This window comes from Bubalus bubalis, chromosome 21 (assembly GCF_019923935.1).
Source record: "Bubalus bubalis isolate 160015118507 breed Murrah chromosome 21, NDDB_SH_1, whole genome shotgun sequence".
NCBI classification, from domain to species: Eukaryota; Metazoa; Chordata; class Mammalia; order Artiodactyla; family Bovidae; genus Bubalus; species Bubalus bubalis.
The window spans coordinates 57,628,106-57,652,810 of record NC_059177.1 but is presented as its reverse complement, the minus strand read 5'-3'; the positions used below and the strand labels follow the sequence as shown (position 1 = coordinate 57,652,810).

Sequence of the window (24,705 nt, the reverse complement as noted above, 5' to 3'; positions counted from 1 at the left end):
CCGTGGTTCCCCCAGCCAGGTCCACACTGCCCCCTGGGCTCCTCCTGCCCTGGCGGCCCGGGAGAGACTTGGGGGCGTCCCTGGGCCCCCACCCCCAGGCGAAAGGGGCTCCGTACAGCAGACCCACTGCTCATCCGCATCAGTGGCTCCCCCTGCACACGGGATAAAATCCGCAGTCCCCAGCCAAGCCTCTCTACCGCGCCCTGCCACCTCCAGCCCCGCACCCCTCCCTGGCCTGCTTTCTCTTCCTGGCCCACCGGGCTCTGTCCACCTGGGGGTCCTTGCACTTGCTGTGTCCTCTGCCTGGACACTGTTCCTCCAGATGCGAGCATAAATGTCACCTTCCTGCCCCCTGAGCTAAAACCCCCCTGGTCACTTTACCCTTTGACCCTCTGTTGTTCCAGCCTCCAGGGCCCCCGTCCCTCTTGGAATCATTGGTGGCCCACTCACTGGTAAACTGTCTTCTGTGAGGATATGAGCCTCCCGCACGCACACAGGCCTTCATCTGTCTCGTTTGTGCTGTCCGCCCAGGTGGGAGAATGAGGCTGTGTGTGTGAGCTTAGTTGCTATCTGTGTCTGAGTCTTTGTGACCCACCAGTCTGTAGTCCATCAGGCTCCTCTGTCCATGGGATTCTCCAGGCAAGAACAGGTTGCCGTGCCCGCCTCCAGGGGATCTTCCAGACCCAGGGATCGAACCCAGTTCTCTTGTGTCTCCTGCATTGCAGGCAGACTCCTCACCTGCTGAGCCACCGAGGAAGCCCAAGTACGTTACTACTTTTTGAGTTCACAAATTACTCAAGAGCAGGTGAGCTGTGACAAGATCCAAAATAAAGATGACTCTTGCGAGGCTGGGATGTTCCTTCTTCATTTTTTTCTTGAAGATATTTTTTTTTGATGTGGACCATTTTTAAAGTCTTTACTGAGTTTGTTACAATATTGTTTCCGTTTTATGTTTTGGTCATTTGTGAGCCCTGTGGGCTCTTACCTCCATGACCACGGACAGAACTGGCAGGCCCTACACCAGAAGGTGGAGTCTTAACCACCAGACCGCCAGGTGAGTCCCTCTTATTTAAGCCGACGTATACTTCACTTAGAACATTATGTGAGTTTCTGTGGTACACAGGCTAATTCAGATATATATACAATAGATACAGATATTCTTCTTTAGATTCATTTCATTATAGGTTATTACATGACACTGAATTTAATTCCTAGACTTATTTACTAGAACACTGTTGATTATCTGTTATATGTATAGTGTTGGTGTTCAGTCGCTCAGTCGGGCCCGACTCTTTGTTACCCCATGAATCACAGCACGCCAGGCTTCCCTGTCCATCACCATCTCCCAGAGTTCACTCAAACTCAAGTCCCTTGAGTCAGTGATGCCATCCAACCATCTCATCCTTTGTCATCCCCTTCTCCTCCTGCCTTCAATCTTTCCCAGCATCAGAGTCTTTTCCGTTGAGTTGGCTCTTGGCATCAGGTGACCAAAGGGTTGGAGCGTCAACTTCAGTGTCAGTCCTTCTAGTGAATATTCAGGGTTGATCTCCTTGCAGTCCAAGGGACTCTCAAGAGTCTTCTCCAACACCACAGTTCAAAAGCATCAATTCTTCGGCCCTCAGCCTTCTTTATGGTCCAACTCTCGCATCCATACATGACCACTGGAAAAACCATAGCTTTCACTAGATGGACCTTTTTCGGCAAAGTAACGTCTCTGCTTTTTAATATGCTGTCTAGCTTGATCATAGCTTTTCTTCCAAGGAGCAAACATCTTAATTTCATGGCTGTAGTTACCATCTGCAGTGATTTTGGAGCCCCCCAAAATAGTCTGTCACTATTTCCATTGTGTCCCCATCTATTTGCAATCAAGTGATGGGACTGGATGCCATGCTCTTAGTTTTATGAACGCTGAGTTTTAAGCCAGCTTTTTCACTCTCCTTTTTCACCTTCACCAAGAGACTCCTTAATTCTTTGCTTTCTGCCATTAGGATGGTATCATCTGCATATCCGAGGTTATTGCTATTCCTCCTGGCAATCTTGATTCCAACTTGTGTTTCATCCAGCCCAGCATTTTGCATGATGTACTCTGTATATCATGTATGCAGGTCAGGAGCCAACAGTTAGAACTGGACATGGAACAACAGACCGGTTCCAAGTCAGAAAAGGAATACGTCAAGGCTGTATATTGTCACCCTGCTTATTTAACTTATATGCAGAGTACATCATGTGAAACGCTGGGCTGGAGGAAGCACAAGCTGGAATCAAGATTGCCGGGAGAAGTATCAATAACCTCAGATATGCAGATGACACCACCTTTATGGCAGAAAGTGAAGAATGAATAAGCCTCTTGATGAAAGTGAAAGAAGACAATGAAAAAGTTGGTTTAAAGTTCAACGTTCAAAAAACTAAGATCATGGCATCCAGTCCCATCACTTCATGGCAAATAGATGGGGAAACGATGGAAACAGTGAGAGACTTTATTTTCTTGGGCTCCAAAATCACTGCAGATGGTGACTGCAGCCATGAAATTAAAAGACACTTGCTCCTTGGAAGAAAAGTTATGACCAACCTAAAGAGCATATTCAAAAGCAGAGACATGACTTTGCCAACAAAGGTCCATCTAGTCAAAGCTATGGTTTTTCCAGTAGTCATGTTGCTGCTAAGTCTGCTTCTGTCGTGTCCGACTCTGTGCAACCCTATAGACGGCAGCCCACTAGGCTCCTCTGTCCCTGGGATTCTCCAGGCAAGAATACTGGAGTGGGTTGCCATTTCCTTCTCCAATGCATGAAAGTGAAAAGTGAAAATGAAGTCGCTCAGTCATCTCCGACTCTTAGCGACACCAAGAACTGCAGCCCACCAGGCTCCTCCATCCATGGGATTTTCCAGGCAAGAGTACTGGAGTGGGTGCCATTGCCTTCTCCGAGTAGTCATGTATGGATGTGAGAGTTGGACCATAAAGAAGCCTGAGGGCTGAAGAATTGATGCTTTTGAACTGTGGTGTTGGAGAAGACTCTTGAGAGTCCCTTGGACTGTAAGGAGATCCAACCAGTCCATCCTAAAGGAAATCAGTCCTGAATATTCATTGGAAGGACTGATGCTGAAGCTGAAACTCCAATACTTCGGCCACCTGATGGGCAGAACTGATTCATTTGAAAAGACCCTGATTCTGTGAAAGATTGAGGGCAGGAGGAGAAGGGGACGACAGAGGATGAGATGGTTGGATGGTATCACTGACTCAGTGGACATAAGTTTGAGTAAACTCTAAGAATTGGTGATGGACTGGTGTGCTGCAGTCCATGGGGTCACAAAGAGTCGGATACGACTGAGCGACTGAACTTGAACAGAACTCTGCATATAAGTTAAATAAGCAGGGTGACAATATACAGCCTTGACGTACTCCTTTTCCTATTTGGAACCAGTCCGTTGTTTCACATCCAATTCAAATTGTTGCTTCTTGACCTTCATACAGGTTTCTCAGGAAGCAGGTAAGGTGGTCTGGTATTCCAGTTTGTTGTGATCCACAGTCTGTTGTGATCCACAGTCAAAGTCTTTAGCGTACTCCATGAAGCAGATGTTTTTCTGGCTCTTCTGTTAATCCCAAGCTCCTATTTTATCCCTTCACCCCATATTTCTCCTTTGGTGATCATAAGTTTGTTGCCTATTTCTGTTTTGTAAATAAGTTCATTTGAATCAATTTTTCTAGATTTTACATATAATTGATATCACATAATATTTGTCTTTGTCTGACTTACTTCACCTAGCATAGTAATCCATAGGTCCATCCATGTTGCCGCAAGCGGCATCATTTCATTCTTTTCTGGCTAGTAATATTCCACGGCGTGTGTGTGTGTGTGTGTGTGTGTGTGCGCGCGTGTGTGTGTGTGTGTGTGCATGCGTGCACGCGTGGCACCTTCCTTGCCATTCAGCTGTCAGTGGACACTTAGGGGCATTCGGGTCTTGGCTATTTGTAGGTAGTGTTGCAATGCGTGTTGGGGAGCAAGTGTCTTTTCAAATTACGGTTTTCTCTGGTTATATGCCCAAGAGTGGGATTGCCAGATCATAGGGTAGATGTCTTTTTAGTTTTTCCATAAAAACCCAAATACTTTGCTCCAAAGTGGTGGTTACCAGTGCACATTCCCACCAACAGTATAGGAGGGTTCCCTTTTATCCAGGTCCTCACTCACAACTATTGTTTGTAGACATTTATAAAAATTATTTTTATTGCAGTATAGCTGCTTTACAATGCTATGTCAGTCTCTGCTGCATAGCAGAGTGAATTGGCCATATATATATATATGTATATGCCCTATTTTTGGATTTCCTTCCCAGTTATGCCACCAGAACAGATTGAGTAGACTTCACGGTGCTATACAGCAGGTTCTCATTAATTACCTGTGTTATAAGATCCCCTGGAGAAGGAAATAGCAACCCAACCAGTATTCTTGCCTGGAAAGTCCCATGGCTGGAGGCTCCTGGCAGGCTACAGTCCATGGCCTTGCTGCAAAGAGTTGGACACGACTGAGCAACTTCACTTTCATTTCACCTTCATACATAGCAGTGTATATCTTTAGTATACAGTCCACGGGATTCTCCAGGCCAGAATACTGGAGCGGGTAGCCTTTCCCTTCTCCAGGGGATCTCCCCAACCCAGGGATCGAACCCAGGTCTCTGGCACTGCAGGAGGATTCTTTACCAGCTGAGCCACCAGGGAAGCCCAAAAGTGAAAGTGAAAGTCGCTCAGTCGTGTCCGACTCTTTGCGACCCCATGGACTATACAGTCCATGAAATTCTCCAGGCCAGAATACTGGAGTGGGTAGCCTTTCCCTTCTCCAGGGGATCTTCCCAACCCAGGGATCGAACCCTGGTCTCCAGCACTGCAGGTGGATTTTTCTGTAGCTCAAACGGTGAAGAATCTGTCTGCAACACAGGAGACCCGGGTTTGATTCCTGGGATAGAAAGATCCTTTGGAGAAGGGAATGGCTACCCACTCCAGTATCCTTGCCTGGAGAATCCCATGGACAGAAGAGCCTGGTGGCTACCGTCCACGGGGTTACAAAGAGTCAGACACGACTGAACGACTTCACTACTGCGAGCATGCGTCTCTAAGGGCCAATGCCCCAGTGCCCTCTGCCCCAGCCTTTCACATGTTCTCTATGTCTGTGTCTCTATTTCTCCTTAACATAAAAGCTCATCTTTATCATTTTGGGGGGTTCCACATAGGAACAACATTATACAATGTAGGTTTTACTCTTTCCGAATGACTATACTCTGTTTGACAGTCTCTGAGCCCATTCACAACTCTGCAGATGGCATGATTTGGTTCATCTTATGAACAATATTCCACTGTACGTATGACACACATCGTGTTTGTCCATCACTCTGTTGCTGAATATCTAGGCTGCTTCCACGTCTTGGTTATTTTAAATAGAGTTATGTGAACACTGCGGTGCCTCTATCTATTGGAATTACGGTTTTTTACAGGTATATGTGGTAGACATTATTATGAAACCCATTCTGACCTCTGCCAACTGATACCTTATTTTAGATTTGATTTCAGTGATTCTGATCATTTTCAGTGTTGAGCATATCGTCATAGATTTTCTACTTATACAAAAAGAGTGAGCAAACTACCTCCTGAAATTGACGCCCGGAACCGTGGAGCTCTCCAAGCTCCTCGAGACCAGAGGTTTGGACCAGCACGCTTTAGGTGCACTGGGGACTCTGGTCCCAGCCAGAGCCAACCAGGCTGCACAGGCTTAAGAGGGGGCTCAACTGAGGGCAGCCTGCCCGGCTGTCTGGACCCCACCCCAATCCAGCTGTGGCATGAAACCCTGGCCAGGGCCAAGGACAGGACGGGATCGCGAGTCAAAAGGCCGAGGCTGTGAGGCGGCCACTGCTTGTCTTCGCTTGATTTCATTCCCTGATGCCAGCGCTCCGTCAGAGGACAGCCGACTTGCAGAGCTGTGCTCCCTGTCAGTGCAGAGCGGCCTGACTGAGGTGTTACGTACCCATGAGTATATTGATTCTGTTATTTTTTGGATTCTTTTACCACAGAGATCATTGCAGAAAGTGGGGCAGAGTGCTGGACACAGGCCTTTGTAGGGCGCTACAGAAACGGGGGGGAAGGAAGGAAGGAATGAGCTAATCCTGCGGATTATCTCTTAGAGTTTCAGATTTCTGTTTGTTAGAGACACAGATGTCTGTGTATACATGGAAGGAAGGAGATAATCCTTTTGATTATCTATTACAATTGCAGACTGCTGTGTCTATGTTGTTGCCACACCCTGATTAATATCGGACCCTTCAATTTTTGGGGGGAGCCCTTTGGATTCTCAGGGACTCTTTTTGGTTGTAAATTACTTGTTTTGCATCTGTTTCTTCATTTCTCCCCAAAGGAACACGATACAGTCTTGTCACCCTCTGTCTCGCTGACTTCACTTCGAGAGTGAGCCTTCAGACTCCATCCACGGCAGCATTTCACAGTTTCAGGGGCGTTTCTCATGGCTGAGTGATCGTTCAGCACACACGTGTGCTACAGCGTCCCAAAGCTTTCTCTCTCGCTGCGTATCCTGCGTTTCTCTGTCGTGGCTATTGTAAGCGGTGCTGCTGTGAGCGTTGGGGTGCGTGTGTATTTTTGAATGATGGATTTTTGGGGGTACAGGCCCTGCTGTGGGTGTGTCACATCCTAGGCTTAGCCTCTCTTGATATTTTTTTCAGGCATTGGGAAACTGTCCATTAGACTGGCGTTGCCCGTGTACATTCCCACCAGGAGTAGAGGGGGGGGTTCCCTTTCCTCCAGACTCTCTTCCCCATTTATTGTCTGCAGACTTGTGAGGATGGCCATTCTGACTGGTGGGATTTGATTTCTCATCATTTTGATTGGTTGCCTGCACAGATTAAGGATACTGAGCACCTGGGCCTGTGGTGGAGTTTTCGGTTGATTTTTTTTTTTCTTTTTCCTTCAAGTGTGTGAAGAAAATTTACCTGTGCCAGTTGGTGTCTTGAGTCACTTGTGTTTGGAAATTATTTCTGCAGTACTCACGCCAGGGCATGTCCTGAGGGCAGCCGTGATTAAGGGCACCCCGTCGTCTCTATGCACCTCCGTCCTTTAAGCTTTAATCTGTCAGAGAATTTGCTGATTCTTTTTCATACTGTCGTAGTGTGAGCGTGAAGGTCAGGGGCAAGTGTCTTTTTGAATGACGGTTTCTCAAGATACAGGCCCATGTATGGGAAGGTCAGATCCTAAGGTTAGCCTCTCTTAATAGTATTTCTGTGTGTGTGGCATTTCAACGCTGTCCATCACACAGGACCTGGCCAATGTTACCCACAGCGTAGGGAGGTTCCCTTTCCTCCTGGATGTGTCCCGCATTTAATGTTTGTAGGTTTTGAGGATGTCCGTTATCACAGGTGAGATGTGATTTCTCTTTGCTCTTTGATTGACATTCCTACAGTAATTAGGGATGCTGAGATCTTGTTCTGTGGTGGATGTTTGGGGTATTTTATTCCCTAAAGGGTGTGAGGATAACTGACCACTGGCATTGGGCTTTTTGAAAGTCAGGTGCTTTGGAAATTTTTTTCCCATTACCTAGGCAGGATGTATTCTCAGGGCAACTGTCCTTAACAGTCCCCCCAGGCCTTGTGAGTGAGATGGGCAAGTAGACACATGTAGTCAGCTGGTGGCTACAGGAAATGTCGACAAGGCGGAGGGACTCTTCGGTGCCCACCTTTGTTCCTGAGGCAACTAGAGCTTTAGGGAAAGAGGTCAGCTGTTATAAGAGTCCCCCAGGCCTTGTGCTGAGTGCCGAAGAATTGATGCTTTTGAACTCTGGTGTTGGAGAAGACCCTTGAGAGTCCCTTGGACTGCAAGGAGATCCAACCAGTCCATTCTAAAGGAGATCAGCCCTGGGCGTTCTTTGGAAGGAATGATGCTAAAGCTGAAACTCCAGCTTTGGAGTTTGGCCACCTCATGCGAAGAGTTGACTCAGTGGAAAAGACTCTGATGCTGGGAGGGATTCGGGGCAGGAGGAGAAGAGGATGACAGAGGATGAGATGGCTGGATGGCATCACTGACTTCATGAATGTGGGTTTGGGTGAACTCCAGGAGGTGGTGATGGACAGGGAGGCCTGGAGTGCTGCGATTCATGGGGTCGCAAAGAGTCGGACACAACTGAGCAACTGAACTGAACTGAACAGGCCTTGTGGGTGAGAGAACCAGGAGGCACCAGAGCGCAAGATGTAGTTACAGAAAGTGTCCACAAGATGGCAGCACCGCCCATGCCCAACTCTGATTCCTGGGCCAACTAGCGCCTAGGCAAAGGGGACTCCCAGGACTGAATAAGAGTGGGATGTGCCCGGGGACGCACTTAAGGCCTTCATTCTCATTAATTCTTCTCCTAATGTGTCACACCTCCCATCTCAGAACTACCTGCTGAGGGCTTTGGTGGTTGCACACACAGGAAGGAGGCTTGGGGTGCGAGCCCAGGTCGAGTGCAGGCTCGGTGACTCTCCCGCCACGGTCCCAGTGGAGACTCTGGTCTCAGCCCGACCAGAGGACACACCGGAAGTTAAAGCGGCTGCTCACCGAGACCACTCTGCCAGGCCGTCCCGACCTAGCTGCAGTGCAGACAGGAGACTCCAGCCGGCTCAGGCTCCAGGGATAGCGGAGCAGCCCAAAGCAGGGAGGCCGGAGGGGTTAGAAGAGGCGTTTCCCTTCCCTTTCATGTCACCCACATGCTGGGGTTTGAAGCTCCCGCCAGCGTCTGTTGGAGGCGAGGTGATCTGAACAGGGGCACGTGCTCTGAGTGCACACCGGCCTGATGCAGGTCTCGGGTCTCCAGGAGGATATCGCTCCTATACTCCCGGGGAGTCTTTGGCCACAGAGCTTATTTGAGAAGGCCCAGCAATGTGCTCAGGTCCTTGTAGTTTCTCTCTCCCTGATACAGGTTTCTGCATATGAGGGAAAATGGATGGAAAGAACCCCCCTCCTTCCTTCCTCATACACACAAATCTCTGTCTAACCTCTAACAGAGACCTGTGATCAATACTGCAGAGAAGATCTGCTTCCTTCCGGATATACACTGAAAATCGTGGGGCTAGATAACAGATCAGCACCTGATGCTCAGCTTGGTGCTCGACCTTCTGCAACGAGCTCTGTCCAAAACAGACTAGACTAGACAGACTCTGTGGCAAAGTCATACCCGAGTCAGGCGGCTGGACACTGAGGACAAGTGCACCACTGCAAACCGACCGCTGGGAGCGCATCGGCCGACGCGAGAGGGAGGGAAGGAAGGAAGGAAGGAAGGGAAACACGCCTCCTTTCTTCCCTCCCACCTCCCTGACTTGGGCTGTGAAACCCATCCTCGGGGCCCAGGGAGGGGCCAAGTGAGGGTCCACACAGCCTAGCAGCCCCTGAGGACACCTCTACTGCCTTCTCGGCTGTGGCTCGGCCCAGAGTTCCAACGGTATCCCGGCAGCGAGGATCTTGGAGGCCGGAGTCACTTGGCCTCCACCTCTCCGGTGCTGGCTGGGCTTCCCAGCGCGAGCCTTCTTCCTGACAGTCCAGCTTCCTGGGCAATGAGCAGTCTCAGCAGCGTACAGGGGCCCTCATCGTGACCAGTCTTGAAGGGGCGCGGTGGTGACGTTTTAGGGGGAGTAATGAAATGCCCTTGGGTGTTTGCTAAGGCACATCCCATGCTCACTCCCAGCCCAGGAAGCTGCCTTTCCCTCTAGCTTGGTGGCCCTAAGAGCCAGAGGTGGGCATGAAGAAGTGCTGCCACCTTGTGGACGTTTCCTCTAACAACAACTTTCCCGCAAGTTTATTTTCCCTTCTGATTCACAAGGCCTGGGTTGTGTCAATAACCCTATTCTCAGGAAAAAGCCTGCAGTAGATAATGCTAAAAAAAATTTGAATCTCAGCTGACTTTCAGGAAGTCAATTTGAAGAAGTAAATATACTCACACTGGGGATAGAGAAATAAGTAAATAAACCGTACCCCAAGATGCTCAAGATAAATAAACCGTACCCCAAGATGCTCAAGATAAATAAACTGTACCCCAAGATGCTCAAGATAAATAAACCGTACCCCAAGATGCTCAAGATCCCTAATATTTAGGAGAATGCCAAGCAAACCTACAAAAGAGAGGTCACTCCTCCAAGCAGGAGGTCCATTCACTAAAAGTCTACAAACAGTAACTGCTGGAGTGACCAAGGAGGAAAGGAGCCCTCCTACACTGTTGCTGGGAATGTACATTGCTAAGAGCCACCATAAAATGCTCTCCGACATCCTGAACAACGCTTAGAGCAGAACAGGCCCCTGATTTGCCATTTTCTTTCCTGGATGTATGTCCAAAGAAAGCTCTAACTGGAAAAGAATGCACCCCAACATTCACGGCGGCACTGTTTCCCTGTGCCCACGCAGAGCAACCAGGAAACTGTCCACCCGGAAACGAGTGGAAAAGGAAGCCGTGCTAGAAATAGACGACGGACTGTTAGCCAGAAAAAGGGATGAGATGCGCCACTGGCCACAAAACGGATGCACCCATGGAGACCCTCCACCAGCTGAACTGCTTTACACAGAGGAGGGCAGGTAAGACATACCATCACACGTGGATGGGGTTGAAGCACAGATGGAAGAGACCGACTTTGCAAACGACAGAGTGGCTCAGAGACTTCAGCCAGAGAAGGAGGGTTACAGAAACGGAGGAGATGGTGGGGCAGCAAGTGAAGAGGCCTGGATTGACATATGCAGAAATATGTGTGTGTGTGTGTGTAACAGATAATATACAGGACCTGAGATTCAGCACATGGAACGCTCCTCAAACTTCTGGAATTCTCAACTGCAAAAGATCCAAAAGTGAAGAGATATGCTCTATGTATAAATCAAGGAGAGCAAACCAGTCCATCCTAAAGGAAATCAGTCCTGAATATTCATTGGAAGGACTGATGCTGAAGCTGAAACTCCAATACTTTGGCCACCTGATGTGAAGAACTGACTCACTGGAAAAGACCCTGATGCTGGGAAAGACTGAAGGCGGGAGGACAAGGGGACAACAGAGGATGAGATGGTTGGATGGCATCACTGACTCAATGGACATGAGTTTGAGCAAGCTCTGGGAGATAGTGATGGACACGGAGGCCTGGCGCGCTGCAGTCCATGGGGTTGCAAAGAGCAGGACACAACTGAGTGACTGAACTGAGCCGATAAGTCGAGTCGAGCTGCTGTACATCGAAAACAAACAACAGGGTAAATCAACTATACTCCAGCATGTCATAAAAATGGAACTGGAAAGAAAAAGTAATGAAAGGAAAGGCCTTGCATAATGCTCTGTCCTCCTCGTCTTGGGCTGCTTGGTATTACGTCCCTGGAGTCTGAGCCAGCTTGGGTCCCATGGCTGAACCGCACTGGGGCTGAGAGGCCTGGCGTGTGTGTGCTTGTGACCAAGCCCCAGTTTGCTCCTGGAACACATCTGTTTTGCTCCCGATACGACCGCAGTCTCCAGATCTAGGCAGACCGTCCTACAGCTAAAGCAAGCCTGGTACCCCTGAGCGATGGTGGACCTTCTGGCCAGGAGGAGTTTAAAAAACCTCACGTAGCCTCTGCGTGCCCTGGTGTCGGGTCCCCACCTCAGCCTCCCTGCTCCGAGTTACCCCTTCTATGAACCACCGGCCACTGAGGAGGCCATTTGTGCAAGGCTTGGGATGTTTTTTTGTCTCGGTTGAATCTTAAGGGGGCATAAGTGGTGAGACACAGGCCCGTAGTTCTTTGCTCAGGCGCATTCTTCATGAAGAACACGTCCCCTAAGGCTCTAGCTCCCCCAGTAAGCACAAAGAGATGTAAAGAAAGGCTACTGCCTCATGGATGCTGCCCGTAACAACTTTAGTGTGTAGAAGTATCGGGATTGCAGTATCTTCTTCCTGTATATTTTTGTCTCCTTTGTCGAAGATTAATTGATCAGATGCTTGTGGGTTTATCTGTGAGCCCTGTATTCCCTTCTATGGATCTATATGATCATTTCTCTGACAGCGGCATGCTGCTTTGATGACCGTAGCTTTGCAGTGCTGTGTAAAGTTTGGGAGGCTTATGCCTTGCCGTATGTTCTTTCTCTTTGGGATTGCTTTTGCAATTCTGGGTCTTTTGTGGTTCCATAAAAATTTTAACAATTACTTTCCCTTGTGTCGTGAAAACCATCATCAGTAATTGAGAGAGGTATCACAAGCCAATGATTTATTTTTTTAAAGCAGGCACCCTAATCCAGGTGGTTGTAAATAGTTTTATTTTTTTAAAAAATCACCCAACAGCAATCTCCCACCCAACCCCCAAGTCATTGCAACTTGGCGGGGGGAGGTCTATACACGTGTCCCCAGACAGACCCCAAATGGCCTTGACAATTTGGCACCCCTTGTCACGCTGTGCTTCCCGAGAGCCCTAAGAAAACCCCTTGTAGAAAAATACTTTACAAGGAATATGCTCTAATCTCAGCCAGAGAAAAATACAGCTTTTAGGGGTGGGAGGGGCACGTGGCGGGGGGCTGTACTGAAAATGCATAGGCAGGCAGGATGCTCGCTGGGGAGACGGGTGTCAGGAAAAGTGGATTCTGCGAGTGACCAGTCCCCGTGAGAAGACAGAGGAATGTTGCATATGAGAAGGCCGGCTGCAGCCAGGAGGCTCACCTGCAGGGCCCGGCTGCAGACGTCTGGGGGAATGGCGGAGGCCTCAGCCCGAGGATGGGGGGGCTGGCCAGGTTCAGGGCGCATCTTCCTCCAACAGGCAGAACCGGCTCTGAGACCGTCCCTGCCCTAATCGTGCAGAGGGGTCGGCCCACAGGGGCCACATGGCAATGCGCAGTGACCCAGCGTGCAAACAGCACAGCTCTGGGGTCCTCACCAAGCCCCTTGAGGGGAAGAGCATTATTCTGGGGACACAGGGGTGGGAGGTGGAAGGTGCAGGCGGGCGGCGCCTCTGTTTTCCTGGGACCCTGTTAGGAGCTGGGCAGGGTCCAAGCACAGCCGGAGAACTGGCTGAATGCTTTCTGCCCACCTCCATCCGGGGGTGGGGTGGGGGGCCCAGTCCTGACCTCCAGGTAGATGTCCCGGGCCCTTCTCCAAACCCAAAGGTAGCAGAACATGAGGAAAACCATTTTAAGCGATGCTGGTGCTTCCAGATTTTCAAGCAAGAATCCACTTCCCTCCATGACCCCTTTGGACACTGTTGCCCCCAGGAATGAGGAGGAATGGCCTGTCTCCCCCCGCCCCTCCAGTCTCTCCATCTGCTTCTGCCCCCTCCTCCACCAGCCTGGTGAGGAGCTGGATCCCCTCACATGCATCCTATTTCCACGCTTCCCCATCTTTACGGTCACAGCAGCTAAATGGAACACCCCTGGGTCTTCGGTCCGAGAACGACTCCCTCCTGCCCTGAGGGGCCTGGGCTGAGAAGGGTGCGCTCGTACCGGGCAATGGCCACGCATCCGATGAAAGCAGGGGGAGAGACGGACAGCCTGAAGCCCGCTTTGTGGAAGCTCACCCAATGGGCCCAGAAATGCGATCACAAGTCACAGAGGCTTCAACCAGAGTCTCAGAAATGGAAGAACTGCTCAGAGGGCCTGGGATTCGAGACGCCCTGGCTCCAAGTCTCCTGAGTGCGGCATGGGAGGGTGTGCCGGTGAGCCCTGGACCCAGATTCTGGAGAGAAAGGGGTTGGCCCCCTTCCGTCGTTCCTGGCGGGAGGCCGTCCAGATCAAGTAGCCCCCAGCCTCACCCTAGATGCGCCCCTGAGGGGAAACTAACCATCCCCGAGAAGCTGCACATCCCTGCCTGTGACCACACAGGGAGCTCACTCCTGCCCTGCAGTCACTCGGCTCTACAGCTCTGCTGGGCGATCGCTCCCTGCGTGGTGCTGAGCTGTGCCCACATTGGACGCTCTTCCCAGGGGCCCTGCAGGGACCTGGAGTAGCCCCTTTACTCCTGGCTGAGCAACCTGCCTTCACCTCTATTGGGTGCCCCGCCCCACCCTGGCACATCTCAGAGGTCCAGTTGGAGAAAGACCTCGATGTCACTGGAACAGGCCCAGACCCCTGCCACCACAGATCTGGAGGACAAAGTCTGGTCCGAGCCTGCCTGACGACAGACGAGCAAGCGAGTGGCCACTTCTCCAGTCCGGCTGCAGGCGTGGGAGCCAGGATCTTCCTGGATGTCCAGATCACAGGCCGACTTCAGAGCATCCGTGGGCCGCTGGGGCCGGGCGCTCGCGGGGACCGGCTGGTCTGGGCCAGCGGGTTGCGGCTGATGATCAGCTCCACGACATCGCCTGCGTCGGCCAGGAGCGGCACGGTCAGGCGGCAGTCGAGGTCCCGCGTGCGGACGTGGTTGACCTGCACATGCACAGCCATGGGGCAGACGGCGTCCACTCAGCCGGGCTCAAGTGGGTGAGGACTTCCCAACACACAGACCCTGCCCGGCCCAGACACGTGTCAGTCTGAACACTGGCACAGAGGCGGGCACTCCCATTTAACTCTTTTAGCCCTTCCACGCATCCTTCACCCTCTAACACCTGCACCTTCTCTCTGTTTGTTAACATCACAAGCAGACCACACGCTGAGCCTCCTGCCCAGCAGGGGCATGAGCAAGGGTGTGCCCACTCACATTTCCCAGGCTCCCTTGCTGTGAGGTTGCATGACTTAGTTGCCATGGAGTCTGGGGCATTTCCTAGAGGGTGGACCCTCCCCAAGCCCGGGTGGAATAAGACCCGCGGTGGACATATAGGAGAGGTGATAAATAAATGTTCATGTGCGTTAAATCATTGAGATTTGGTGACTTCTCTGTTGGTCCAGTGGTTAAGAATCTGCCCGCCGATACAAGGGACGACCTGGGTTCAATCCCTGGTCCAGGAAGATCCCACGTGCCACAGGGCAACTAAGCCAGCATACCACAACCACTGAGCCAGCGCTCTAGAGCCTGCATACCCCAACTACAGAAGCCACCAGCATAGCCTAGAGCCTGGGCTCTGCAGCAAGAAGCCACCAGTGAGAAGCCCACGCACCCCCACGAGAAAGCCTGAGCACAGCCACCAAGAGCTAGCACAGCCAAAACGAAAATAAAAATATTTTAGGAAAGAAATACTTAAAAACCACTGAGATGTGGGGTTGTTACCACAGCATAACTTAGCCTAACCTCACTGATAAAACTGTGCGGTCAGCCCCTTCTCTCAGATGAAGCAGCTGGCTCTCAGAGACGGGAAGCCACCTGCCCAAGGCCGCTCAGCCAGGGTAGACATTGGGCTTTCTCCCCACCCCGGGGCTAGGGAAGACCACTCCATAAAAGGTACCCCCACCCCGGTGTTACCTGGAGAACCCGGTCAAAGGGCCGGAGACCCCCACGCTGGGCTGGCCCATCAGGCCGCACGGTGTGGACGTAGACGCCCTTCTCCAGGAGGCCGTCTGAGACGCTGAAACCGAAGTCACTCCGTACGGGGTCCTTGTGCAGCGTCACCTGGGAGCAGCAGGAGATGGGGCCCTCTGGAGCCCTGACCTTCCCCCAGCATCCCACAGTTGCCCAAGTCTCTTGGGCTGGCATCAGATGCCTCTCGGACTCAGCCCCAGCCCACCTGGATGCCCCCCGGCCTCTGGGGACCCTCAGTCTGCAGCACTCAGTCACCGCAGAAGCCATAGGAACCGAGTTCCTTTCCATTCCTTTTCAGTCTTCCCGCTTCCGTTCCAGAACAACGTCTCCGTAGGGTGGCCATGTGCGCTCACCAGCCTCTGACACTTCCCATTGCCCTGCCCACCAAAGAGCTCAGAATCTCCTGAAGACTATTATGGGGCCAGAGGTCTCTTTCCTCCTGTGTATCCTATTTTCCTAGACTGTAGCCTATAGTTGACAAAAATGCTGGCCTTTCCTTGAAGGTAGCGACATGCACGCATACACACATATGGGCTTCCCTGGTGGCGGTAGCGGTAACGAAATCCGCCTGCCAACGCAGGAGACGCGAGAGACGCAGTTTCGATCCCTGGGTCGGGAAGATCCCCTGGAATAGGAAGTGGCAACCCACTCCAGTATTCTTGCCTGGAGAATGCCACGGACAGAGGAGCCTGGCAGGCTACAGTCCACGGGGTCATAGAGAGTTGGACTCGACTGAGCGACTAAACAGGCACCGCCATACATATATATACACACACACGCGACAAGCTTATACATTGCATATACTCACACACACAATCACTGAAGTGGGATAGAAGTGAGTCCACTTAAAGAAAAGCATCACAAGAGTGTGTGTGTGTGTGTGTGTGTGTGTGCGTGTGCGTGCACACGAGTGCATGAATGTATATGTGTATGTTTCACCCAAATGGCAGGAGTTTTGGAAAACTCTCCCTTCCACCTACTCTTGTGTTTTACTGGTGGAGGAGAATGAAGCCTGGAGAGGAGCGGGGCCCAGCTGGGGCCGCATCGGGACATGCACCCCGGCCTCCCGCGCACCCTGAGCCCCAGTGCCCACCTTGTGCATCTCCACGGGCGTTGGCAGCAGCAGCTCCTGCGTCTCTTTGGGGGAGGCCCGCAGCTCCCGGCTCCTCCTCCAGGGCCGGTGGCCGGGCCTGCCCTCCGGGGCCATGCTCTGCACGGTGCCTGTCATGATGGACGCCTGAGGGGACACAGCCCTCCACTCAGATGCTTCCCGCTCTGTCTGCCGTCAGCAAACTTTTGCAAGCGTATCCGAAACGGTTACTAAAGCTGATCACGTCCTTGGCCACCAAGAAAGAAGTCTTACAAAAACTCCCAAGAGTTAGTATCAAATCGAATGCAGTTTCACAACCCAGTGTGAATGGGTTTTAAAGTTGGCATCAAAAAATAAAACCAAACATATGCAGTTCCAAAATCAAACACCCCGCTTCTAGAAGTGTAATTAAAGGGCTTCAGCAAAAATCACAATGGAAATTTTTTGAATATTAGGAATTGAATAGACCATAAAAGTACCACAACTTAGAGTTTATGGGATGCAGTCAAGCAAGGGCTTACAGGTAAATTCGTATCTATAAATGTTAGGGAACAAGAAAGATTGAATATTAAGGAGTTGAGAAACCAGGAAAAGTATCAGGACTTAAAACACAAGTAAAGTAGAAGGAAGGGAATATGGAAGCAAAATGTGAAAAAGGGTAAACAAAAAACCAATGAAATGTGAGAGAGAATGAACAAAACTTGACTCTCTGATGAGCCAAGTACTTGGCAAGACTAATAGAGAAAAAAAGCTCAATCAAAAATCCAAGGAGCAAAAACAGGGCACAAGCACAGATAAAGAGAGTGTAGATTACTGATCTCGGAGCGGGAAGGCGCTCCAGGAGTGACCCATAGGACCCCCAGCCGGGTCTCCCGGGCAGCCTGCCCCATCATGGGGGGCGTGGAGCTCACTGCAGCCGCACTCACCTCCCGGCCCCGCATTTCCTGCTGTTACCGATGCTGACATCCAGAAGCTTCCCAGGGCATGCGTACAACCATGCCAGACCACTGTGCTGCACACACACACACACACAGACACAACTGCCCTTATGCATTGACATGTGCACACCCGGACACGTGTTGCGACGATACACTGCACTGTGCATGCCTGAGCGTGCTCACACGCATGCACACACATGCTCCAAACATGCTTGCAGCTGCACATGCCAGTCGCACACATGTCCATCCGTGCATGTGTGCAGCACCTTCCCCCGGAGGACGCCGGTGTGTGCACTGGCACACACGACACGGGAGCACAGCCCACCACCGTGCTGCCTCCCACGGGCACACGCGCCTCGGTGCCCAAGCCCATACCTCCAGCTCCCTCAGCAGCTCTGACTGACCGCACGACTCCAGGTCTTCGAGGGCTTCCCCAAACGTGCGCCAGAAGCCCTCCTCGCGGCTGGGGCCAGGGGCTGGGCTGCAACGTAGGAACCAGAGAGCGTCAACTCCCGGCGGGCAGGCAGGCGGGCAGGGTCTGAGGCGTCTTCCAGGCCCTGGGGACCCTGCGCTGGGCTCAGGGGGGGCCCGAGGGTGGGCGGGCGGGCGGGCTGGAAGGCAGCTGTCCTCGGCGGCAGTGCTGGGGCCCCGGGGCAGTGGCTGGTGACACGGAATGGGGGGGAGACGCAGTGAGGGGCCACCGGGACTGGCGGTGAGCGGCTAGAACAGGGGCAGATGAGACGGGGCGGACAGCGGTGACACAGGACGCCTGGGGAGAGAGACAGACGGACACACAGACGGACAGAGAGACAGACAAGAGAGGAGATCCATGGTGCAGCCCCGGAGGACAGCCCCTGGCCTCCCCTCCCCGCCCAGACACAAGGCATTGCAGGACAGTGACAGACACAGCTGGAGCCGGCGTGGACACGAACGGATGAGGATGAGGGTCTGGGCTGGGGAAAGGGCCGCGCCCCCCCCCCCCCCGCCCCGATTTCCATCACAGGAGGTCAGGCCCCTTCTCACTCTAGACTCAGGTCCCATCAGAACGCAACGAGCCACATTTTCACACTTCACCGCCTGCAAAGCCCTTCACTGTCAACACAGCCCCGGCCGTTATCAAGCGTGCCGTGGTGTGCAAAGCACTCTCTCTCTCTCTCCGGAAGGCACCCAGGCTTTCATCTCCTAGGGAGCCTCAAGGATGATGATACAAATGAGGCGCCCCCCTCGCCTTCCCACTTCAGAGATGAGAAGACGGAGAAGGCCATGGGCTGCGTTCAAGTCCATTCTACAGACGCGCTGAGCCAGGCCTTCTCCTGGGCGCAGGGCCGTGGAGGGGACTAAGGTGAGGCCCCTGATCTCACGGCGTGTGTGCGTGAGCAGCTACTGGGTGCCAGGCTGAGCTAGGGGTGCCACGCAGAAGACTCGACAGCCAGGTCGTTAACAGGCAGACCCAAGGCGGCCAGAGCCACCAGGGGGCTCGTGTGCACGGCCGTGGGTTCCAGCGGAGGGAGGCAGGCCTTCCTTATGAGACTCAGGGAAGCCTGCCGCGGGGAGGGGACCTTGAGCCTGGTCTGATGGATGAGCAAGCGTCGGCCCAGAAATGGGAGGGGACGGCACTCTCGGCAGCAGGCACAGTCGGGTTGAAGCACGGAGGTGGGAAGAGGGCGGCTGGGACTCCTTGGGATCGCTCCTCGCAGGAGCCGTGGGCAGCCAAATCCCTCCGAAGACGCCACCACAAACACCGTCACACCCGCAGCCCAGGGCTGGCGCTCGTGACCACAGCCACCCCGGGGCAGGGAGGTGGTCCCCGCAGGAGGGCCACTGCCATCTGGGCCAAGTTGGGAGGGTCCGAGTTCAACGTCTCAGGTTCTGAGAAGAGCCGATCGCCAGACACAGGGTGGGGTGGGGTGGAGTCGGGGAGTCAACCAGGCTGCCTCGCTGACCCCTACCTGGGCCTCCTGAAATGGAGACGGCTCTGCCCCACGCTTGCTCTCCTCTCCCGGGAGGTGCCTCTCCTGGGGGCCACACGAGACTCATCCATTGCGCCCACCACCCTGGTACAGGGACCAGCTCCCTAAGCCCATCCCAGCCGAGAGGCCAAGCCCGCCTCCTCCCCTAGGGTGCCCCCTGCCCCCCACAGACCTAGTGGGCGGCTCCCAGTCCTCCTCCTCCTCCTCCTCCGGGACGCTCTCATCAGCAGGGCCTGGGGTATAGCTCGTCCTCCGGGGCTCGGTCAGGGGGGGACTGCTTCTCAGCCGGCTGGACCGCCACTCCTGGGGGGTCACGGCCCGAGCTGCCGCCTGTGGAGTGTAGGAACCTGGAGGTGGGAGAGAGGGTGTCGAACATCCTCTCTATGTGTTCTGCCCTCCTTCCTGCCCCACCTCCAGCCTGGCTGGGTGGCCTGGGAGAGAGGTCTTTCCCTCCTCTAGGCTTGCCGAACCACCCAGACCACCCAGGCCCCTACCCCAGAAGCCCATGACCATCAGCAGAGTGAATGCCAGGCCTCCAGGACCCTGTCCCAGCTCCATGGGGCTCAGCGTGGCCAAGCCTGAGAAGGGGTCCACTCTTAACCATCCCCTTCCCCCTGCCCTGAAGGTCCTGCCCTGCAGGGTGATGCTGACCCAGGGCTGCAGATGGGGAAGCTGAAACCAAGCGGGCAGACACGCAGTGAGGGATGACCAGGGCCGAGGGCCCCTGAGACTACCTCGAGGCCTCATCCCACTTCTCCCTGAGCTGGGCCTTGGGGAGTTCCCTGCGGTTCTGGGTCACAGAGATCAAAGATTCAGACGTCCCCCAAGGCCGCCCATGGGTCTCCACTTGCAGTGGGCAGGAGGGCGTGTGTCCTGGGGAGTGGCCTCTCAAGTGGGTCTTGTAGGAGGGATGGCAGGGAGCTTTCTGCCTTCCTGTCTTTGATGGGATACAATCAGCATTGAACACTTGCTGCGTGCCAGCCATCGGGCTGGGAATGGAGGAGGCAGAAGTCAGACCCCTTAGTCTCAAGCCTCATGGGGGAGATCTGAATGGGCGGCTTTGTGCCATGGATGCCAATCAAAGTCCAGGAAGGCCTGCGGTCCACGCTCTGAGGGTGAGGGGCTGCCAGAATGGCTGACGGGCCCGATCAGCTCTACCGTCAGGAAGTGTCCCTAAGGGATGGAGCCAGCAGAGGGGGAGCAAGCTGGTGGGGCAGGGGGAGGGCACGGCCCTGCAAAGGCCCAGAGATAGCACAGCGCTTGTCCAGGGGTCCGAGGCGATACCTGGGCCCCCAAAGCCACCCTCTGTGGCCGAGCTGCCCCAGGACTCCACGGCGCTGTCCACGCTGGGCACAGTGGGCGAGGATCGGGCTGCCAGCAGACCGCCTTTCAGAGCCTCTGGCGGGTCTTCATCCGCATCACTGGCTTCGCTGAGGCTGCCCGACTTGCGGGGTGCAAGGGGGCCTAGGAGGAAGAGCGGGTGTCACCGCCACTGGCTTCTGTCCTTGGAGACAGAGATGTCCACCCAGTCTGTTTCCCTGCTTCGGCCCGGTTTGGGGAATCACAGGCCCCTGGGTGACCAAGTGGACACATGAGGTGGGAGACAGGCTAGTGGGCAAACCCATTTCACAGACGGGAACACTGAGGCTTTGGGAAGGCTGCACCACACACCCAAGGTCACATGGTGGGCAACAGTGGAGCCCAGATTCAAAGGAGAGCTCCAAAGTCTGGACTCGTGTCCACTCCCTACCAAAGCATGGGGGATAAACACAGGGGAAACTGAGGAACGTATAAGTGACAGCCATAAGGGAAAACAAGCAGGCTCCTTAAGAGCCAGGAGGCTGAGGTGGGAGGTGATGAAGAGCATGGCTCAGGCCCAGAGAGCTCCACAGTGGCTGTGTGACCTCGGGCGCATCACTCCAAGCCTTGTCTCCTCATTGTCCCAGGGACCTCCTCGGGGTGAGCAATCAAATCATCTTGTGAGGCTGGGCCCAAGAAGCCGGCCACAGTGCCCGAGGGATCTCTGTCCCTAAGTGGGCTGGACAGCCCCCAGGGTGCGGGGTGAGGCTCACGGTCTAGCTGCTTCTTGATCTTCAGGGTGACGGTCTCGCCAGCCACCTGCAGGAGGTGGATGGCCTCGCTCAGGGGCCGGCCCTTGAGGCTAACACTGTTGATGGCCAGGATACGGTCCCCGACGTGGATGGCGCCAGTCCTGGGGAGGGGGCACAGGGTACAGGATGGGAGTTAGGGACTTGAAGTGGGGGGGGGGGTCTGCCCTCTGGGAACTCAGGAAACCCAAAGCACAAGCCTGGATGACCCCAGGTAAACCCACCTGTGGGGGATTAAAAAACAAAACAAAACAGTGTGATTATGTTAATAGAGGTGTCAAGTCTTTTATCTGGGAGGGGTTTTTCCTGCTCAACTCTAAAGTTAGGTTCTGGAACCAGTGTTCAGCATGAATTTTGAGGATGTTTGGAATGCCGCTTATTAGCTACCAAATACTAATGTGGTCTTTTCAAGCTGAGTGCTGAAAAATTGATGCTTTTGAACTGTGGTGTTGGAGAAGACTCTTGAGAGTCCCTTGGATTGCAAGGAGATTCAATTTGTCAATCCTAAAGGAAATCAGTCCTGAATATTCATTGGAAGGACTGATGCTGAAGCTGAAACTCCAATATTTTGGCCACCTGATGCGAAGAGCTGACTCACTGGAAAAGACCCTGATGCTGGGAAAGACTGAAGGCAGGAGGACAAGGGGATGACAGAGGATGAGATGGTTGGATGGCATCCTGCGTCTCCTAGATTGCAGGCAGATTCTTTACCCACTGAGCTGCCTGGGAGGGATTTATCCAGCACTTACCTGAAATCGGGATGGCTGCCAGGGGCTAGCCCCCACCTAAGGAACTGAGGTTCAGAGAGGGATAGGACAGGCCCCAGACCATCGATACTGGAACAAAGCTAAGAGCCAGTTTTGACTGACCCCAAAGCTCGGCTCCTGCCCCATGAGGTCCCTGGCTCACCTCTCAGCCAGGCCACGCTTGGTGAGGCCCGAGATGACGATGGGATCAAAAGGCTCCTCTGTGCCTGAGATGGTGATGCCCAGGGGGCCCCCATAGCGTTTCAGCTCCACCGTGTAGCTGATGGCACCTGTGGTCTCCTGTTCATCTGTGGAGGGTGGGTATGCATCAGAGGTTCGGGGCACGTATCAGGGGCCGGGGCATAGGGATGGGCACGCCCAGAACCCTGCAAAGCTTTAATGCACCACACTCATCATGCTGCTGCTGCTGCTGCTAAGTTGCTTCAGTCGTGTCCGACTCTGTGCGACCCCATAGACGGCAGCCCACCAGGCTCCCCTGTCCCTGGGATTCTCCAGGCAAGAATACTGGAGTGGGTTGCCAGTTCCTTCTCCAACACTCATCATATGCTTCCATTAATACACCCATTCCCTAAATCACAGATATGCCCAATTCCTCTGCCATTATCAGTCACTGATACACTCATCCCGTTATTCCCTTAATACACCTATTCCCTCAGTCTTTCCTTGTGTTAAGTCAGCCATTCCCTCAGCCATTAATTCAGGCATTCCATCAGCCATTCATTCAACCATTCCCTCAACCATTCATTCAGCCATAATTTCAAACATTCCCTTAGCCATTAATTCAAGTCCTTCATACCATTATTATACCTATTCCCTCAGCCATTAATACACCCATTCTCTCAGCCCCAGTACACAAATTCCCTCAGCTATTAATTCACCAATTTCTTCAGCCATTAATCCATTTTTTAGCTACTGATTCACCCATTCCCTCAGTCATTCATTCACCCATATCATTTACCATTAATTCACCAGGAATTCATCCATGCACTCATTCCATTAATATACCCATAACCTCATGCCTTGGTTCCACCCATTCCCTGAACCATTAAATCACCTACACCCTCAGCCACTCCCTCAGGCATTAGTTTTACCCATTTGGTCAGCCCCATTCTCCCATTCCCTAAGGCATTAGTTCACCCATTCCTTTAGATCCTACTATACCCGTTCACTCAGCCATTAACCCACCTCTGCCTCAGCCATTTACTGCAGCCATTCTCTCATCCACTAACACACCCATTCTCTCATCCACTAACACACCCATGGACTCTGCATTTAGTTCAGGCATTCTTTCAGCTTTAACTGACAGATTTCCTCTGCTCCTAATTCATCAATTCTCTCCACCATTAAATCAGCCTTTTCTCATACATTAGTTCAGCCATTCTTTCAGCTACTAACACACCTATTCCCACAGCTCTTCATTCATCCATTCTCTCAGCCATTAATTCACTGATTCCCTTAGGAATGACTTTCCCATATCCTCAAGTATTAATCCACCTATCCACTGAGACATCAGATCACCCGTTCCCAGAGCCCTTGATTCAGCCAAACCCTCGGCTGTTGTTTCACACGGCTTGCACGTTACTCACTCAGTCGTGTCGACTCTTTGAGACGCTGTGAAGTGTAGCCCGCCAGGCTCCCCCGTCCCTGGGATTCTCCAGGCAAGAATACTGGAGTCAGTTGCCATGCCCTCCTCCAGGGGATCGTCCCGACCCAGGGATCGAGCCCAGGTCTCTCATACTGCAGGCAGATTCCTTACCATCTGAGCCGCCAGGGAAGCCCCTGTCTCATACGTTATCTGCTGTTAATTCAACTATTCCCTCAGCCATTATCACTCATTGCCTCAGTCATTAATACACCAATTCTTTCATGGCTAACATACCCATTCGCTCAGAGATTAGTTCACCCATATCCTCAGCCATTAATTCACTGATTCCCTTAGGAATTAGTTCAAGCTCTCCCTCAGCTTCCCTAATGGCTCAGAGGGTAAAGCGTCTGCCTGCAATGCAGGTAGACCTGGGTTCGATCCCTGGGTCAGGAAGATCCTCTGGAGAAGGAAATGGCAACCCACTCCAGTACCTTTGCCAGGAAAATCCCATGGACGGAGGAGCCCGGTATGCTACAGTCCATGGGGTCGCAAAGAGTCAGACACAACTGACCGACTTCACTTTCCCTTTTCCCTCCCTCAGCCATTAATTAATCCATTCCACACCCACTAGTTCACCCATTCCCTCAGCCTTTAATACACCATTCCCTCAGTCATTAATATACAATTCCTACGTCCATTAATTCACCCATCCTGCCTCCAGTAATTCACCCTTTTCCTTAGCTATTAAATCAGGCATTCCTTCAGCTACTAACTCAGCCAATACCGGAGCCATTAATTCACCCAGTCAGCCATTAGTTTGCTATACCTTCAAACATTAATACACCAATTCCCCC

The 24,705-nt window shown here is 52.8% G+C and overlaps 1 protein-coding gene across 6 annotated transcripts in view; it reads right to left on the bottom strand.

Moving 5' to 3' along the window:
* Positions 1 to 12,255: 12,255 nt before the first annotated feature.
* Positions 12,256 to 24,705, bottom strand: part of GRIP2 (glutamate receptor interacting protein 2) — a 103,769-nt gene continuing 91,319 nt past the window's right edge. For 4 of the 6 annotated variants that reach the window (XM_025272157.3, XM_044933606.2, XM_044933607.2 and 1 more), the window contains 8 exons: positions 22,409 to 22,553; positions 21,464 to 21,603; positions 20,676 to 20,855; positions 19,564 to 19,738; positions 17,797 to 17,902; positions 16,487 to 16,630; positions 15,337 to 15,483; positions 12,256 to 14,366 (listed from right to left, as the gene is read on the bottom strand). In XM_025272157.3, coding sequence (XP_025127942.3) covers positions 14,208 to 14,366; positions 15,337 to 15,483; positions 16,487 to 16,630; positions 17,797 to 17,902; positions 19,564 to 19,738; positions 20,676 to 20,855; positions 21,464 to 21,603; positions 22,409 to 22,553 — 1,196 coding nt within the window. In that variant the 3' untranslated portion in view covers positions 12,256 to 14,207. Of the gene's footprint in view, positions 14,367 to 15,336; positions 15,484 to 16,486; positions 16,731 to 17,796; positions 17,903 to 17,925; positions 18,191 to 19,563; positions 19,739 to 20,675; positions 20,856 to 21,463; positions 21,604 to 22,408; positions 22,554 to 24,705 lie in introns of those variants that run through there. The other 2 variants (XM_044933608.2, XM_044933609.2) reach the window with 2 other exon arrangements.